Below are 16670 nucleotides of genomic sequence, written 5' to 3' on the forward strand. Positions count from 1 at the left end.
GTGGCTCAGTCCCCGAATCCCCCTGGTTGGAAAGAGTACCACATAAATGCACTGTAAAAAGCTTCCTGGAAGCCATCTTTGCTTTAGGTACTTGCTCCAACTGTAAGTGAGAAACAGTAAGATCAACGGGTTCGTACCTGAATGGGAAACTTTCTGACTTCAGGCACAACTTTATTCCAGAACTTTCTGCACTGTCTGCCAGGAAACAAACCAAGCCTTAAAATCCCAGAATCCCTCCCCAAACAGAAACTTCTGTCTCCAGGATCAGAAAGTAATCAATTCGGCTTGCCGTCATTACCTAATCGGCCCTGTTCTGTTATCACTCCCGACATATCCTCAATTTTTCCATCCCACAGACTCTCCCATTAGCTCTACATGGACCTTGGCCTCCTTTCATTGTGCCTGGAAAGCATCTCCAACTGCCACACCCTGTCCTCCTCCCTCACCATCCCATAGACCTCCTTAGTAGACTCAATTCCTCTGGTACCCTACAACCCTCCCCACCGCAATATCTAAAATACGGCTACCTGCCTGCACTGCTCCTAAATTGATTGGACTCCACAGTAGAGGGGACCTGCACTTGTCCCCTGAGTATTTTCATTCCCAGAACAAGGCCTGAAGCCAGGCAATGCTCACACATGGTTCTGGAGACTTGGGAGGAAGTTTGATTTTCCATTTTATCTTTGAATGGTTGGATGGACTCGTGGTAGCACGATGAAAGATGGGCACTTTTAGTTCCCTGTGGGGGGAGAATGCTGTCTTGAGCATGCACCATGATCCACACCAGCTCGCACACGCCTACCCACCTGTCCAGAGCAGCTCCCACAGCTTAGCAGGGCAGGAGCTGCCCTGTCTCATTTGTCATAAGGAATCCCATGGCAGTCCATGGTTCTCTCTGGTTTTCAACATCCCAGCACAGACGTGGAAGTCCCAGTTGGCAAGGGTTTGAAGAGTCAGAGAGGAAGCATAATTTATAGATAAGGTTCTTTGTTTAGTTTTTCTGACGAGCTCAGAAGGCAGATCATCACTTCCCTGTCCTGAAATAGCACAGTAAGACAGATCTGGACGTGGGATGTCCCCCTCTTCAAGTTTCCAAGGGATCTGAAGGGATGTGCCCTCTGCAAACTACAGGTGCTAGCACACACAGCACACCCTGCGGTACCCAGGTCGGGCTCCTCCATCAGAAGATCCCAGCTTGGATCCTGAGAGGAATCAGGATGGGGTTCAGCCTCTCGGGCACCAAGAACAGCTCCAGGGCCAGAGCAAAGTCTGCGCTGAAGACGTCAGATGCCCAGGTTTAAGATGAGGTCCCAGGGAGGTGGGACAAACTATGAGGTCCAGGAACCTCTGGTTTGCTGAAGAGTGTAGAATAATCACGTGAAATCACATGAAAGCATTACCAGGGACCCGGATCCAAGCAGTCAAAAACACAGGCTGGACAAACAGACAGATCTTTATTCACAGTCGGAAAGGTCCTAACCTAAAATTCTAGAATTGAAACCCAATGTCTTTTAAAAATGAAAATTCTTAAATCCATCAGACCAGCTGACAGGGCAAATGAGGGAAAGTTCTCCACTAAAACAACAACAACAACAAGAACACCGCAAAAAGCAACCCAGTCTCTCCCCCACTCCTAGCGCACTTTCCACCCTCTAAAAATAACACAGTTAAAGCCAGGCATACTCACGCACATTCAGATTAGAGACAAAATACCAAACACCCAAGTGTTGCGGGAGGTCCTTCCGCTCCTCCAGCCAATACCCAAGGAGGCCCAGGGATGGCCTAAGGGTTTCTCACGAGCTCTCCAGCGCTCTTCCTTTGTTCTAGAGAAGAGGCAAACTGGAGCTGGCTAAGCCTGGCTTCTTGGCTTCCCAGCTCCAGCTGACCAGCTGGTAGAGAAGGCCGACACAACCAGGTGGCTGAGTTGAAGCAAGATGCTCTCAGACACCGCTGTGAGTCTGGGCACCATGACACAGTCCGACGTTGCACCTAACAGAAAATTAGTCTATGAAGAAATTAGGAAGGCGTGTAGGGGCCATCTTTTGAGAAAGGGTGTCTAAGATTTTTTTGGCTTGGAGAGTTGCAGATTGTCGACTTAAACCTATTGTCTGAACCAAGGCCTCACACACTCCCTGGAGAATAATTTAGCATTAGCTTCTTTCACCAGCGGTCTTCCTTGCAAAGACCCTGCTGAAAAATCCAGACAACTCAGACGGTTGGACCCACCTCACTACACTGCAGTCCCCCAACATGGGATGAGAGCCTGAGACACTGGGTTCTCTGTCTCATCCTACAATGTTTTTTACAAATTTGTAAAATAAATAATCCAGAATACAATGACAATCCAAGGTGAGGGCAACTGTGAGTCTGGAATGTGTTCTGCCTCTTAACAGTGACATATTAAAGTCACTGTTTCCAGGGAAGGGAGTGATGCAAAGGGCGGGAGGGGCTAGAGCAGCGAGGGAACCCCGTGCACAGGGCTGGAATCACCCCATTCCTTACCTCGTATATATTACCATTTTCTTTATAAATAGTACATATTGGACTCAAGAAGCCATAATAAAAATGCCAAAGATTAAGACATTCCCCTCATAAATATCTAAATATTATAGCCACATGGAAGCTAGACATGTTAATGAGAGATCTAGCTGCCATGATGGTCAAGAGCCACGTCTTAGCCCAAGCCAGCTACCCACTCCATTGGATAAGGAGGCCAAGAAGGAAGCACCCACTCTGTAGTAGGCTCACTACAGAGCTCCTTTCAATAAAAGCCAAATTAATGATTTGATTTCCCCACTCCCAGGCATTTGTTACATAGGCCAATGTTCAAGGTCACATAAAATAGACCAATAAGTATAGTTTAGATGGCTTGACGTTCTCAAGGTCACATCTGTCACAGAAAATGGAGCACTCAGATGAGTAACCAGGTCCAATGGCTTGTCCGCTTTGACTGCCCACTTACTGCTCTGACAGTTTGGTGGTGCCATCTCATGGACAAGAATATGAACTGTTGCCACATCTGTGTGGCGAACAGCATTCTATGGCTAGTGAGCAGAACTGGGCATTTGGATTGCAGTTTAACTTGGCCATTCCAATAAAGGTATCCCAGGGAATTTGGTTTCTAATTTCTCTGTTCTTCACTATTTAAAGTATATTATTTTGATCAATCACATGAAATCACTTTGATTAGATGACGACCATCTCTCTAAAAACAAAAACAAAACAAAAAACCCAACCAACAAACAAAAAACCTGGAAGAAACAGAAGAGCATCCCTTTAGAGAAGCCATACAGTGGTGAACCATGTAGACACTGCTCCTGGGAGCTTTCAGAGCTCGTCCCTTGAAGGCGCAGTGTCCAGAGAAGTCGGCGGTGGCAGTGCTTCTGTGTTCTTGCTGTGGATGTGTCCTTGCTTCCGGGACTTCCAGGAGTGTGTCCTGTCCCAGTCAGTGGCCACTGTCTCGTTGTCCCAGATGGTTGATGTTTCTGTGTCACTCAGATAGCCAGGCTGGCCCGTGTAGTGCGTGGGGTAGATGAGCAAAGGCTCCGCGGAGAAGGCTTTCAAGTCCCTGGGTTCGTAAAACTCCTTGTACTCGGCTCTGCAACGAGAGGTGCATAGGCGCATGAGGGCGGGCACCTGGGGGAGCAGGGAAGGACCCTGAAACCATGTGGGTTCGTTTCCCTCTTTGCAAAGTTGTATCGACTGTAGAGGACCTTACTACTTTAAGGCTTTCAGAAGATCTGTACAAACAAATAAGCAAAAAGGTCAGGCCCAGCCTGCTGTAAGTGGGTAGAAGAGTTTAGTGAAGGCGCTTCAAGTCTTGCTCTAAAAGGTGAATGTTATACTCTGTTGGACTCCTAGTGAAAAATAAACATGACCAATGCACAACCAGTGTCCTGTTCCTGGATAAACAAATGACAACTGAGACCCCGACAGCAGCAATGGGGTGGGTGACGGTAGAGGGACATCTTGACCTTCCTCCACGGGCTTCTATGAAAGTTATGTAGAGAATACATATTCAGTACCTTTGTGAGAGAAGTAAACATTGATTAAATAGCTACTCATTTCCCTTCTGTTTCAGGAGATAATGGCTTGACTCTCTGTTTCCACCAGAATTCAAAGGTAAAGCATGTCACCTAAAAGATGACACGTAGCTAGTTCCATCTTTACTGATGAAATAAAATGAGCAAGTTGCATCATGGGAGCCTCGACAACTAAAGTGAAGATCAGAGTTGGAGATCACTTGGATCTGAGAGAAGGAGCCGCAGTTAGAACCTGGTCTCCTGCTCCACTCCCGAGTTTAGGAGACACTGGTTGAGCAGCTATTGCAAATACTCCTAAGGACCCAGAGATCTGTGGCTGTTCCTACCTCCCAGAGTTCATAGCCTACTACGAGGTCCGACAGGCAACCATCATTTACCACACCCTTTGATAAGTGTCTGTCAATCATAGGCCTTTGGGATTCTGAGTACCGAACTCCGTTTTCCATCAATATCTGGCTCAGGGGCCACCTCCTCATTCCCCTGGTTTCTTGCCATCTCCATGATGAGGAGTTTCATGAGCTATCATGAAGATTTGTACATGGGTCTATTTTATCTCCCACAGGGCGAGCGCTGGGAGGATGTGTACCACTCCCTATCTAGTGGTACACACATGCAGTGAGCAGAATGAACCCCACATCTAGGGTGCTTAAGTCAATGACCTTTAACTTCAGGTCTGTAAAGTTATGAAGTCAGAAGAACACAGACAAGTAGATTCTGAGCTGACCATGGTCCCGAGCACTGGGTAATGAAGAGGGCATCGGGCACGGCATTTGCTCCTCTGCCTCATCCTTCCTGGCTGTTCACGGGACTACTCAACCTTCCAGGTTATAATTATAGGAGGATTCTTTAGAACAGCCATACAACTATAAAACATTCAAGTTCTACCCAGGAGGTTTAATTCCTAAACTGTGTGCCCGAGGGACGGGTGGCCATGGCAGGAGACTTACACGGGATGCTTGTTGTACATGATTGGCAGAAACTCGTCCACTGGCAACATCTTCCCAAAGGGATCAGCTCCAACCAGCTTCTGTGCTCCCTCCAAAGAGATGGCGTAGCCCAGCGTCCAGTAGGAGTAGTCAGCTTCAACCAGATTTACAACGTTGGGCACTGCTTTCTCTGGCTCTTTGACTTGCATTCTTTTCCTGCCGATGTAACTGTAAGGGAATGGGGGCGAGGAGAAATGTTCCAACTTGGTATTAGGGTACTGACTATTAGAAGAACAGAGCAAACATTTAGTTTGAAGCGATATTTTAAAGCCTGAACTCTGGTGTCTTGTGATAATGTCTACTACCACAGAGAACGTTCCGTCGGGATCCATCACTGCTCTTGGTCCTCATGAAGTCAGTTCCCCAGCTCCGTTCATCAGCACCCCAACTCCTCAGGCCTAGTGGTCTGTCTTTAAGCCAGAAAGGGAAGATGTGAAGAGATGAAAAAATTGCTTGGATGATTTCCCAAGGATGATATGAGATTTCCAGCTGTGTTTAGAGAGGTTGGAAAGGAATGAGAGAGGCCAGATGTGGGAATCTTGAGTTTGTTGTTTCCCACCCCGAGACTCTCAGCCTTGGATGCTTTCTGTACCACTGCCCAAGTGCTGGTGTGAACAGAACTGAAAAGGCTGTGGTAGACAGAGTCAGCAGCAGAGCGTGTAGAAACCCAAGAGGAGCCCCAAAGGGTTCCTTCTGGATGGGCTGAGTGACAGCTCTGAAAGCCTTCCCCCCTTTACATCCTGCCCATGCTCTAAAGAAGGCACAGAGGTGTGCAGAACAAGAACGTATTCCGTCTTCAGCTTTTCTGGGGACCACACACACAGTCACGGTCATTTCAGACTGAAGAGTCTGATTTCTCGTGTGTAGCAGGAAAGACTCTTTCAGTAAATACCTGAAATGTGGCTGCAAGCGCTGAGGAACTGAGTTTGTAATCTTACTAATTTAAATTCTAATTTAGGTTGTGCCCCGATGGACCCACCTCCAATACAACTCCTACACTTAAGGCTCAGGGAACATCAAGGCAGAAGGGGAGGGAGGCAAGATTGTGCGAGCCAGAGGTTATAGGGTATCTGCCATAAGACTGGATGCCCTAGGAATGTGGGAAGCCACTCCCATGGAGTCTCCACAACATGGTAGCCTAAACAAGACCCAAATGAGGATGGCACCAATAGGCATGCCAACATAGATGGTTTCTACCTTAGATAAAAAACTACAGTTAACTAAAGAATACCCAGAGCAGGAGAAAGAGTCTCCCCACCCTGGGGAAGAACCCCCAAATTGGGTATCCAATACCAAGTGGTCAGCCCTGAAGTATATACATACTCATAACATTCTACAGACTAAACAAGCTATATTTAGATATTTAGGAATAAATATATAAATATGTAAGATGTACGTATATGTAACAGCAATTAAAGAAGAGGAGGCAGAAGCCATGAATTTGAGAGAGAGCAAGGAGAGCTACATGGTAGGGGTTGGAGAGAGGAAAGGGAAATGAAATGATGTCATAATTTCAAAAACTTCAAAAGGATTTTAAAAATAAGTTACAATTTTGATATTTTAGCTCTGTAAAATACTTTTCTTCCTGCAAAGCAAGTTTATTATCTGGCAGGACTACAGTTGAACAGTTAACATTTTATTTTCTGGGTATAAATGTGCTCTGAGTGTAATTATACACAGGCCTTAAAGATAGTACAAACACCATAAACTATCTCATTAGGGGCTAAAAATATCAATAGGTGATATTCAGATATATTTGGTTAAATAAAACTCCTTCTTTCCTCATTTTTTTTTTAACTTTCAGTGTGTTCAGAAAATATGAAATAACATATTTGGCCCACACCGCATTTCTTACTGAAGAAAACGCCCAGATAAGTCCAGCCATTGTCTAGATTGTCCCGATTTATTCTTTCTTTTCCCTGGAAACAACAGGCTGCTAATCACGGATGGATGACTAGCTTTTATGTTTGGCTGGAGCAGTTCTTCATTAAAGCAGCTAACAGTTCTCTAAAACATGAATCTGTGACGTCTTAGAATACTCTTTTACTCTTTCTGTCCTTATCAGGACAACTGTCCTTCCTTCTCGGGTCTGATGGTACTCTGGCCTGAGAGTGCACCAACCATGCCACACACAAGGAGGGCTCTGTGCCTAATCTGCTTTAGGTGTCCTGGACCGCGTTTTCCATGATTATTGAGTGTCAGTCAAAGCTGACTTTCCGTGTATCACGTGAGCACAGCGTAGCTTCCAGTCTGTGTGGGTTGAGGTTTTACCACAGGAAGGGCTGAAGAGCAGTGACTTCTGGAGGCTTGACCCATTACCTCAACAAACTGTTTAGGATATGGACCGCAAGACTCACATCTTTCAGGGGAAGGCCTCTTTTTATTACATTGTACTGGTTTTTGCAGTCTAGTTCCTATGAGTTAACTGGGCCGTTGCTGGGTTTCCTTTTAAGCTCAGAATGGGCCATTTTCTGTGAAAACAGGTGTTCCACCAGGGTCCAAAATGATCTTCCCTGCTGAGGATGGAAGGGCAGGGCAAGTTGGGCTGTTCCCAATGAGTGGGTTCTGATTTGACAGTATTATCTTGGGTACACACCTGGGGACCTTGGGGTGTTTCTGCCTCACTGGAAGGAACAGGAAGCGTTGATTATTTTGCAAAGAAAGAGAAAGAAAAGGAGAGAAGGGGAAGAGAAAGGGTAGAAAGAAGAGAGAAAAGATGTTAGCTTAGAGGCAAGAGAGGAGCATTAACTAACATTAGCTCTGAGCCAGCACCCCTCCAGGGAGCATGGCTTCCTGCCCCCAGCCCAGATGTCAGTGTTTGCCTTTGTTAGACAACCCCCTCCCAGCGGAGGAGCTTTTTCAGAGCCTCCCACACCCACCCGTTCAGGGACTGCACAGGCAGCCTGGTCCTGGGAGCTGAGCCCTTTAATGAATGCCTCCTGCTCCCTCTTCACACCCTGCCCACAGGCCACTTTGCTTTGCAGGTGAAATTTTCATGGTCCTCCCAAGGGTCATCAGGGCTTCTCCACTGCTCGGTCAAGAGGCCCCTGATAGTCAGGCCAACGCCAGTCTCATTAAAAAAAAAAAAAAATCTCCTGTAGTTCTGTAGTTTCTCACCTTGGACAGTAGGTGGAGGAAAAAAACAACTGCCCAACTTCTCCCTACTTCTTATTTCTGGAAACATCTGTGGTGTGAAAACCACGGGAATGGCAGGAAGCTTGCATCGGGTCTCCTGCCCGCTGGGGAGGTGGGCTTTCTGTACCTTGGCAAAGACTGCCTTTGCATGCTCTCTCTCTAGTGACTCACATCAGTTCCCAGTCCAGCTGCGCCTTGTCAATGTCATCCATCAGCTTCATGAGCTTCTTCTTAAACTGATGCTCAAAGCGCACATCGTCCTCAATGACGAGCGTCTTCTCCAGGTCCCGGTCAATAACCTGTAAAGGCCACCAGTTGTGGGGGGGGGGAGACTGTATAAAAACTTCGATATACATTTTTATTTGTGAAAGCTCCTAACTTGGATCCAAGAACATGTCTGTGGACAGCAGGATGTATCTATGATGGTGGCATATTTATAGCACTGAGATCAGCCGATCTAGAACTCCATCAGTGTTACAGCGGTAGCAGTCGGGCGGGTTGATATCTCTCATATGCAATACTGAGAGGTCACATGTATTACAGGGCAGTTCCAGTCACATCAAGGAAGGCACAAAGACAGGCCATACCATGCTATCAGACGTTAGAATGGTGATAACCCTTGGGGGAAGAGTGACCAGAAGGCTGTGCAGAGAGGGACACAGTGTCACTTGTTTCTTGATGCCAGTAATTATTAATAAGGGTGTCTTCCCTGTGTGCGATTTCATTGACGGTACCTTATGATCTATGTACTTCTACATATTTCTGTAACATTCTATTTAAAACTTAAAGAAACAAAAGGCAAGCAAAAAAGAAAAAAAAACTGGATCATTCAAGGAAACACCAAGGGGTCCGTAGTTTAGTTTTCTTTTCCTTTTTGTTATTTTCCTTTCTGGGGAAGCGGACCCTTATTCATGGACCCTGCACTCCAATGCCACCTTCATTAGTGTCTGGAAGTGTAAGACACAGGATCAAGCTGTGACTCTGACTCTTCCTACCCATCCTTCCTGTCCCTGCCTCGCATGCCTTCTGGGTGCATGAATTCATTTGATAAATGCTATCATGACAGACACACACTAACCGCTCCTGTTTGCGGTGGAGATGACCTAAGAGAAATCAAGTCCATATGGTGAGAATGCCTTCACCTGCCACCACCCCACGTCTCACTGAGGCCTCCGTCCAAGTGTCTTTGTTGCTGGCCTTGGGCTGATGGGATGCGCAAAACAAGAACAAGTCTCAAGCTTGCTTCTGAGACAGCCAGATGCTCCTCTCGCATCCCATTCTCCCTCTTCCTCATCACCAAACTGTCCCTCTAAGTCATTAATTACCTCTTTCCAGACAGAGAAGTGGCTAAGGAAGCAGCCAATTTCACCCCGCGTGAGAGGCCTGGAGGAGTAGGGATCCCGGTACCCTGGCAGCATCTCAATGTTCCAGGCCTTCAGCTGGCTTGTGTTGAGAGCCCTGCATGATAAAGAACACACATGAAGATATCTAAGTCAAGGTGTCCCCACTCCAGTGAGGGGGAGGAGAGGAGAAGGAAAAGGAGAGAAGGAGGGAGGCAGAGAGAGAGAGAGAGAGAGAGAGAGAGAGAGAGAGAGAGACTGCATGTTTCCTCTGAGCCTCTGTATACATGGAGAAAGTTTCCTGTAATTCTCTTGGCGCCCTCAGGGCTGGTTTGCCACAGTAGCATCCTGAGTATGATGATGGTAAAATGGCCTCTTCTACATGCGTGCATCCCTCCCAGTGCCCAACATGTTTTGTTTTGTTTTGTTTTGAAAAAGTACTCTCCTAATGAAGGAGAATCAATTTATAGGCCCATTACATCCCGGAAGGGCCGAGAGCCAAAAGTAATGAGAAGAGAAACCATGCTCATGTGGCATTCCTTTGGACCTAAAACTAAAACAAGGTCCAATATAAAAACAACACAGATAAATTTTCCAAATGGTGGGGTACCAGTCTCTCTATAAAAGGAACAAGGCACTGGTGAGAATGGCCGCCATCAGTTTTCTGAAACTCTGGAAACTAACTAAGGAAGGTCCTACAATAATCCACAGAGTATGTGTTAAGGCAGACAGCAGAATCTCTTTAAGCACAGTTGGTTGTGTGGGTTTTAGCTTTACCTTAAATGAACTCCTTTCTCCCCAGTCCTACAGCATCCTTGAAAACCATGAGTAGCCGTGAAAACTGGGGTGAAATAGTCCCTGAAGTGACAGGGTGGAGGGGTCTTCCCAGGACCTGTCCCTAGGACACCACCCCTACTCAAACCAGGCGTCTCCAGAAGCCCCATTCTTGGAGCCTGTCTTTATTTGACTGGACTGTGGGCGCGGTCTCTGTGAATGGTCCTCTCCGCGGGCGTTTGTCCAAACTCGCTTTAACATCGCGTCATCTGGGCAGCATTACCAGTTAGGTCTAAGGAGAGGCTACCCAAAACAGTTCAGAGGAAAAACTGAGGGCTAAGATGTTTATAATACGGTTTTAAAAAATCTTTATTGTATCTCTGAGAATCTGGGAGACAAAACTATACTCAAAGCTGTAACTTTTCCCAGAAAAAAAGTCCCAAAGCCCCCACCTCCTGTTTTAAGCCTTCAGAAGCCAGAGAAAAGGGTAGTGATGGCAATGTATTAGACATGGCAATCAGCAACAAGGAATTGTAAATAATCTAATTATATGCTGTCCACAAGAGATGGGATTTAAATTCCAAATACAAATAGGTTGAACGTAAAAGGATGGAAAATGATACACAACAAGAACAGCAGCCGTAAGAGAGATGAGGGGCTATATTAATATCAGAAAACACAGATCTGCAGAGAGAATATTTTCTAAAGACAATGACATAGGACTTACATATAAATAAAACTTGACTAACATTGCAAGCCAATTAGACCTAACAGACATCCGCAAAACACTCCATTCAATGGCAGAAAGACATGCCTGTGTTCAAGCGTCCCTGGAGCATTCTCTAAGAAAGCCATGTGTTAAAGCACAAATACCACAGACCATAAATCAAACCTCTGTATATTAAAACGACACAGTGGAATGATCAATAACAATGGAAATTGAGAACTTCACAAACCCATGAAATTAACACACTTCCACATAATCTATGGCTAAAAAAGAAATCAAGAGGGAAACTAGAAAGTATTTTGAAATGAGAGAAAATTCAGGATATTGCAACTTAAGAAGTTTATAGCTGTAACAATCTAATTAAAGAGAAATACATGTGACCTAACCAACCATATTTGGAAACTAGCAAAAGAAAAGCAAATTAAACTCACATTAAATAGGAAATAGAGAATAGTACAGCCTACAGTAGAATAAATAAATTATAGAAAGGAAAACCATGCAGAACATGCACACACACGTGCGCGCGCGCACACACACACACACACACACACACACACACACACGCGCCTGCTTATTTGACAAGATCAGTAAAAACTGACAATCTTTTACCTATACCCATAAATAAACAAAGCAAGTAGTCTCATTTACTATTAAATTACTAAATTCAAGAATGAAAGAGCAGGTATTCTACTGACCTTATAGAAGTAAAAAGGGTTATATTATAAATGTTTGTTAGCCAAAATTTTAAAAAACTAGATTAAATGGGCATATATATACAAAGGTAAAACTACTGAAATTACTTAAAAATAAGAAATTTTGACTAGGTCTAAAACAAGGAAAAAAGACAAATTAGTAACCTGAAAATTTCCACAAAGAAAAGCCTAAAGCCAGATGTTTAAGGAAGAATTAATACGAATTCTTAACAACCTTTTCAAAACAAATAGAGCAGGAGGGAACCAATCCCAAATGATCCTATGAAGCCAGTATTATTTGAAGCAAAACTAGAAAATGACAGGCCAATATTCCTATTAAGATAGATGTAGAATCTTCAAGAAAATACCAGTAAGTAGAATGTAGCAACAGAAGTGAGGGACTGTGTGCATGTCCAGGATACAGGTGTGGTGTGAAGATGTGGCAAATCAGCATGCCATGCTGATAGACAAGAAGCTATGTGATCACCTCAATGGATGATGCATCTGACAGCCATGTTAAAGAAATTACAAGAAGACAGTAACAGAAGATATACATCATCACCTCTCTGAAGCCACACCTCTAATACAGTACTCAACAGAGAAAAACTAAATGCTTTCTCCCTGAGATCGGGAATATGATCTCCTGACATATGACAAAAATGTCAGTTCTCAGCATTTCTTTGAATGTTATACTCAAGACAATAACCAGGGCCATAAGGCACAGAAAGGAAATGAGTGCTATCCAGATTAGAAAAGAAGAACTAACACACACTTTCTCCAATTGTAAATGACAAGGTCTTGCCTACAGGAAAACCAGAGCAATTGGAATTCGAATTGATAAATATGGTTGCAGAGTCCATGATAAGGATACAACACCAATAGTGTTTGTATACATTTGGCAATAAATATTTAAAAATTAAATCAAGGAAATAATTTTATTACCATGCCATCAACAAATGCCAAGGGACAAATTTAACAATGTAAATGACTTACAAACTAAAAGCAACAAAACCTCGTTCAAAGAATTGATGTAGATCTAGTAAGTGAAGCAACTTGCTACGATTCCTGGCACTCTTCAACTGAGTTGGAGCGCGCGGGTGCGTGCGTGCGTGCATGCGTGAGTGTGTGTGTGTGTGTGTGTGTGTGTGTGTGTGTGTATGGTGTGTGCGTAAAGCAATTAACACTCACAGAACACCAGGCACCTATGATAGGTAAAACAGCCTTGCGAAACAATAGCAAAGGTTCAGGACTTGCACTTCCTTACACACAAAGCTACAGTCATGAAGTCAACGTGGAACCAGCATAAGGATAGATCTATAGATAAATTTAATGAAATTAAGAGGCCTCTTACATTTATGACCAGCTCATTTTTGACAAAGACTCTAAGGCTTCCGAGGGTGAAGTGCAGTTTCTAAAGAAGTGGTACAGGGAAACCCAGATGACCACATGTGAGCAAGACGGGAATCCCTGCCTCACACCAAGTATAAAACAGCTCAGCGTGGATTGAAGGCTTAAATATAGGAGATAAACCCAGCACACACCTGTAAACCCTGCACTCTGGAGGCTGGGGTAGGAGAACAGTGAGTTCAAGGCAGCCTGGGTTATAGTCAGTTCTGGCTATGTGTGACTTTCCTGTCACATTCCCAGGAAAAAAGGCCACTGTGGTCAGACCCGGAGGAATCTAGGTGTCTTACACAACGGGACACATAGACCTTTATCTGCTTGGTTTGTTTGTTTTCTTCAGACCAGAACACAATTCCAAATGCATTCCCTCTTCTACGTGAGAGGAAACTGGAAACCACCACAACCACCACAACAACCCAATGGCCAGAGACAGGGAACTCCCATCCAGTGGTGTGAGGATCAGAGGTCACTGGCAGGGCAGTGGGTCCTAGACCCACTACACAGGCTGAAATGAACATCCCGGCTCCTATGGGCATCCTTCTCAAGCGTCTGTCTTCTGTGGCCCACAGCCTTAGAGGATCCTCCCTCCAGGACGCTTTGCACCCTACTGCAACCGCATCTGCAAGGGGACAAGTAGAAGACTCACTTCCCATCCACGGCCTCCACGATCTTGACCTCAATCTCCTGTTCGTAGAGTGTGCGCAGCATCCTGTCCCGCCTGTCCTTCCTGCGTTTGAGGTTGATCATGAAGATCTGATGTGGGAAGCAAAGGGGGAAGGAGAAACAAGTGGATCAAGGTTTATTCCAGGTTAATTGGAAAGCTGAGCAAACTACTGTCAGGGCCAGAGGGGTTTGCAGGATGAGGAATGGGAAAAAGCTATGGCACAGCACTGTGTTTCCTTACCAGGCTCATGGGGGCAAAATGCTAGTTATCAAAATGGAGCTGATTTCTAAACGCAGCCATCAGCAGTGGCCTAGCCTGCAGTTTCCCCGCTATTCTCCCTACTCTTGAGAAAGTAAAGTTTAGTTAGGAGCACTGCCTGCTGTTCCGGGGGTCCTGAGTTCAATTCCCAGCAACCACATGGTGGCTCACAACCATCTGTAGTAAGATCTGGTGCTCCCTTCTGGCCTGAAGAACAATGTATATCTAATGAATAAATAAATCTTTTTAAAAAAAATTACTACCCAAAGGCCAAAGGTGAATTAAACCACATGCATACAGCGCTGATGGGGAAGAAGTGGTTAGCCAAATGGCTAAATCAAACCAAGTGAGCAAACGCATCGGTATACTTGTGTTTTTAATACCGTCACTTGCTCTTTGTCCTAGGCCTGTTGCCCCTATGCCTCAGTTTCCTCATCAGGAACTGGGATCACTGTGGCTCTACCCCATGAGTATGTGCTTGGTATCATCACAATCCACTTCCTAGGTAAGCTAAGCCTTACGTCTTTCAAGAACTAAAGAAAAATCTGAGTCTCCATAGAGTGCTTTTAATCCTCAAACTTCCAAGATCTCATTTTCAGAAGCTTGCCCACCCCCACCCTGAATTCTTCAGCTCTACAGAGCTAAGAGGAAAAAGAAAGTGAAGAAAATGAGGCCATTCCCTTGGGGGTTACCCTTTACAGACAAGAGAGTTGTGTAAAACACAGCTTTGGGTATGATATTTGTATGGTGCTCTGCAGAGGACACCTGCTGGCTTTGCAGAAGGAAGGATGTGCACGTTGAGTTTGTGAGTGGGGGCTGAATGCTCCTGCACCCCTCCGCTTGGCCTGTCAAAGCCTGATTGACAGCAGTCCTAATACATAGACACCACTAAGGCCACGGAAGCCCTGTGAACACTGCTGCAGGTAAGCTAGCTCTGACAGTGGCTTATGTACTAATATAGTGGAGATGGTGTAAATGCGTGGCTGTGTGTGCCGTGGCACAGGTGTGGAGGTCAGAGGGTAATCTACAGGAGTTGGTTCTCCCTTTCCACGTGGGTCCCAAGGATCAAACTCGCGTCTTCTAGTTTGGCAGCAAGGACTTCCGTCCGCAGAATTATCTTACCGGTCTGTAAGTTAACATTTGAATAAGGGCCTCTTACTAAAAGCTATAATGAACTGATTTGAAATATTAAACGATTCAAAATTGAATTCCCGCTGCCAGCGGGAATTTATGTCACAGCGAAGGAGAAACCTGCAGGAATAGGGGAGTTGACACTCATTTCCTCCTGATTAAGCAGGGGGCATGGCAGAGGACATTCAAACCCTCTGGGTGACCCTGGGGAAGACATTTAATGCCTCTGGGTCATTCGCTCTGCTATCTAGAAAAGGAGGGGTCTGAACAAACCCACCCCTTAAGCCCTGTACATTTGAAAACTTGCTTGTATCTGTTTTATAATAAAGTTGACTTCATCATATAATCAGATTGGGACTCAGATTATTACTGTCTTGAGTTTTGGCTCCATGATCATCCTGAATATAATTTTAAATATATGTTTCAGGAGGATCAGAAGTTATACTAACTAAGCTTTCAGTTTTCCCTTGCAAAATAGTCTCATGTCTGTTCACATACAGATTCATGGGGGCAAACGAATACTTTAGCAACATCTCTGTGTGATGGGGGCTCGGCAGGCACATGGCAGCAGGATTTAACTTCAGGGTTTACCTAACTGGATAATTTATTAATAAAACAAAAAAAAAATTGGCCATGATTGCTGTGTGTGGTAAACTTGGGATTTTATAGCTTAAAGCTCTGGGTTCTTTCATGCTTCTTTTTCTCCTGTTTAGAATCCTGTCGAGGGCCATGTGCCGTTCCCAGGTTTTACAGACATAGGAAGGAAATGGCATATCCCCTGCGCAACCACAGAGCCACCTGGGGTCACCCGAGGAGACAAAGCAATACAAAACAAAATAAACCAAAATAAACGGAGAAGCATCCCCAAAAGTCCCCTGCAAACCAGAGGCCTCCCATCGAGGAAGCTTTTAGTAAATAATAGTCCGGTCCTGGGCCCTGCCAGGACAGGGGCAGTGAAGTGAGTAGCCACGAAGGAAAAACACAGACAGCTCGCTCATACTTAGTAAACAGAGCAAAGATCTGAGTGCCAAATGTAGCCAGACACCAGCAACCAGGTCACAGCATGGGAGGACGGAAAAGGCCGCTGACACCCCTTTTCCACAGCCCATGTCTGCTGCAGACAGAGAGATGATTATCCCTGGCTGTGGAAAGTGCAGTCCCTGCCTGCCTCACCTTCTAGGGCTGGCCTAAGGCTGCCCAGGGCGGAGCCAGATGGTCCTGGCTTTGTTTCATTGGCTGTGATTTGGTCCTCACAGAAATAGGACGCCAGGAGGAAAAAGGGAGATACTGAAAGACCCTTGAGCACCCTCTCCTAGGGGATGAGAAGAGTCCAGAGCCTCATGGAATGAGAGCTGCACTCAGTCACAGCAAGTGTGTGTGTGTGTGTGGGGGGGGGGTGCAGCCCACCCCAGGGAGAGGCCACCCACCACATCCCACCACACCCAGGTAGGGCCCACCCACCCCTGTGGTACTGGTCAGCCCACCCTTGTAGCACTGGTCAGTTTTGAAAACTATT

At 45.4% G+C, this 16670-nt stretch overlaps 1 protein-coding gene across 1 annotated transcript in view; it reads right to left on the bottom strand.

The window, feature by feature from the left end:
* Window positions 1-1304: 1304 nt before the first annotated feature.
* Window positions 1305-16670, bottom strand: part of Colgalt2 (collagen beta(1-O)galactosyltransferase 2) — a 97946-nt gene continuing 82580 nt past the window's right edge. The window contains exons 8-12 of the mRNA XM_041662677.1: window positions 13748-13854; window positions 9490-9622; window positions 8336-8463; window positions 4991-5197; window positions 1305-3598 (exon numbers count right to left, since the gene is read on the bottom strand). Of these exons, the coding sequence (XP_041518611.1) occupies window positions 3328-3598; window positions 4991-5197; window positions 8336-8463; window positions 9490-9622; window positions 13748-13854 (846 nt within the window). The 3' untranslated portion in view covers window positions 1305-3327. The remainder of the gene's footprint in view (window positions 3599-4990; window positions 5198-8335; window positions 8464-9489; window positions 9623-13747; window positions 13855-16670) is intronic.

This window comes from Microtus oregoni, unplaced genomic scaffold, assembly GCF_018167655.1.
Source record: "Microtus oregoni isolate MIOR12 unplaced genomic scaffold, Mior012 000013F_ref0000133, whole genome shotgun sequence".
NCBI classification, from domain to species: domain Eukaryota; kingdom Metazoa; phylum Chordata; class Mammalia; order Rodentia; family Cricetidae; genus Microtus; species Microtus oregoni.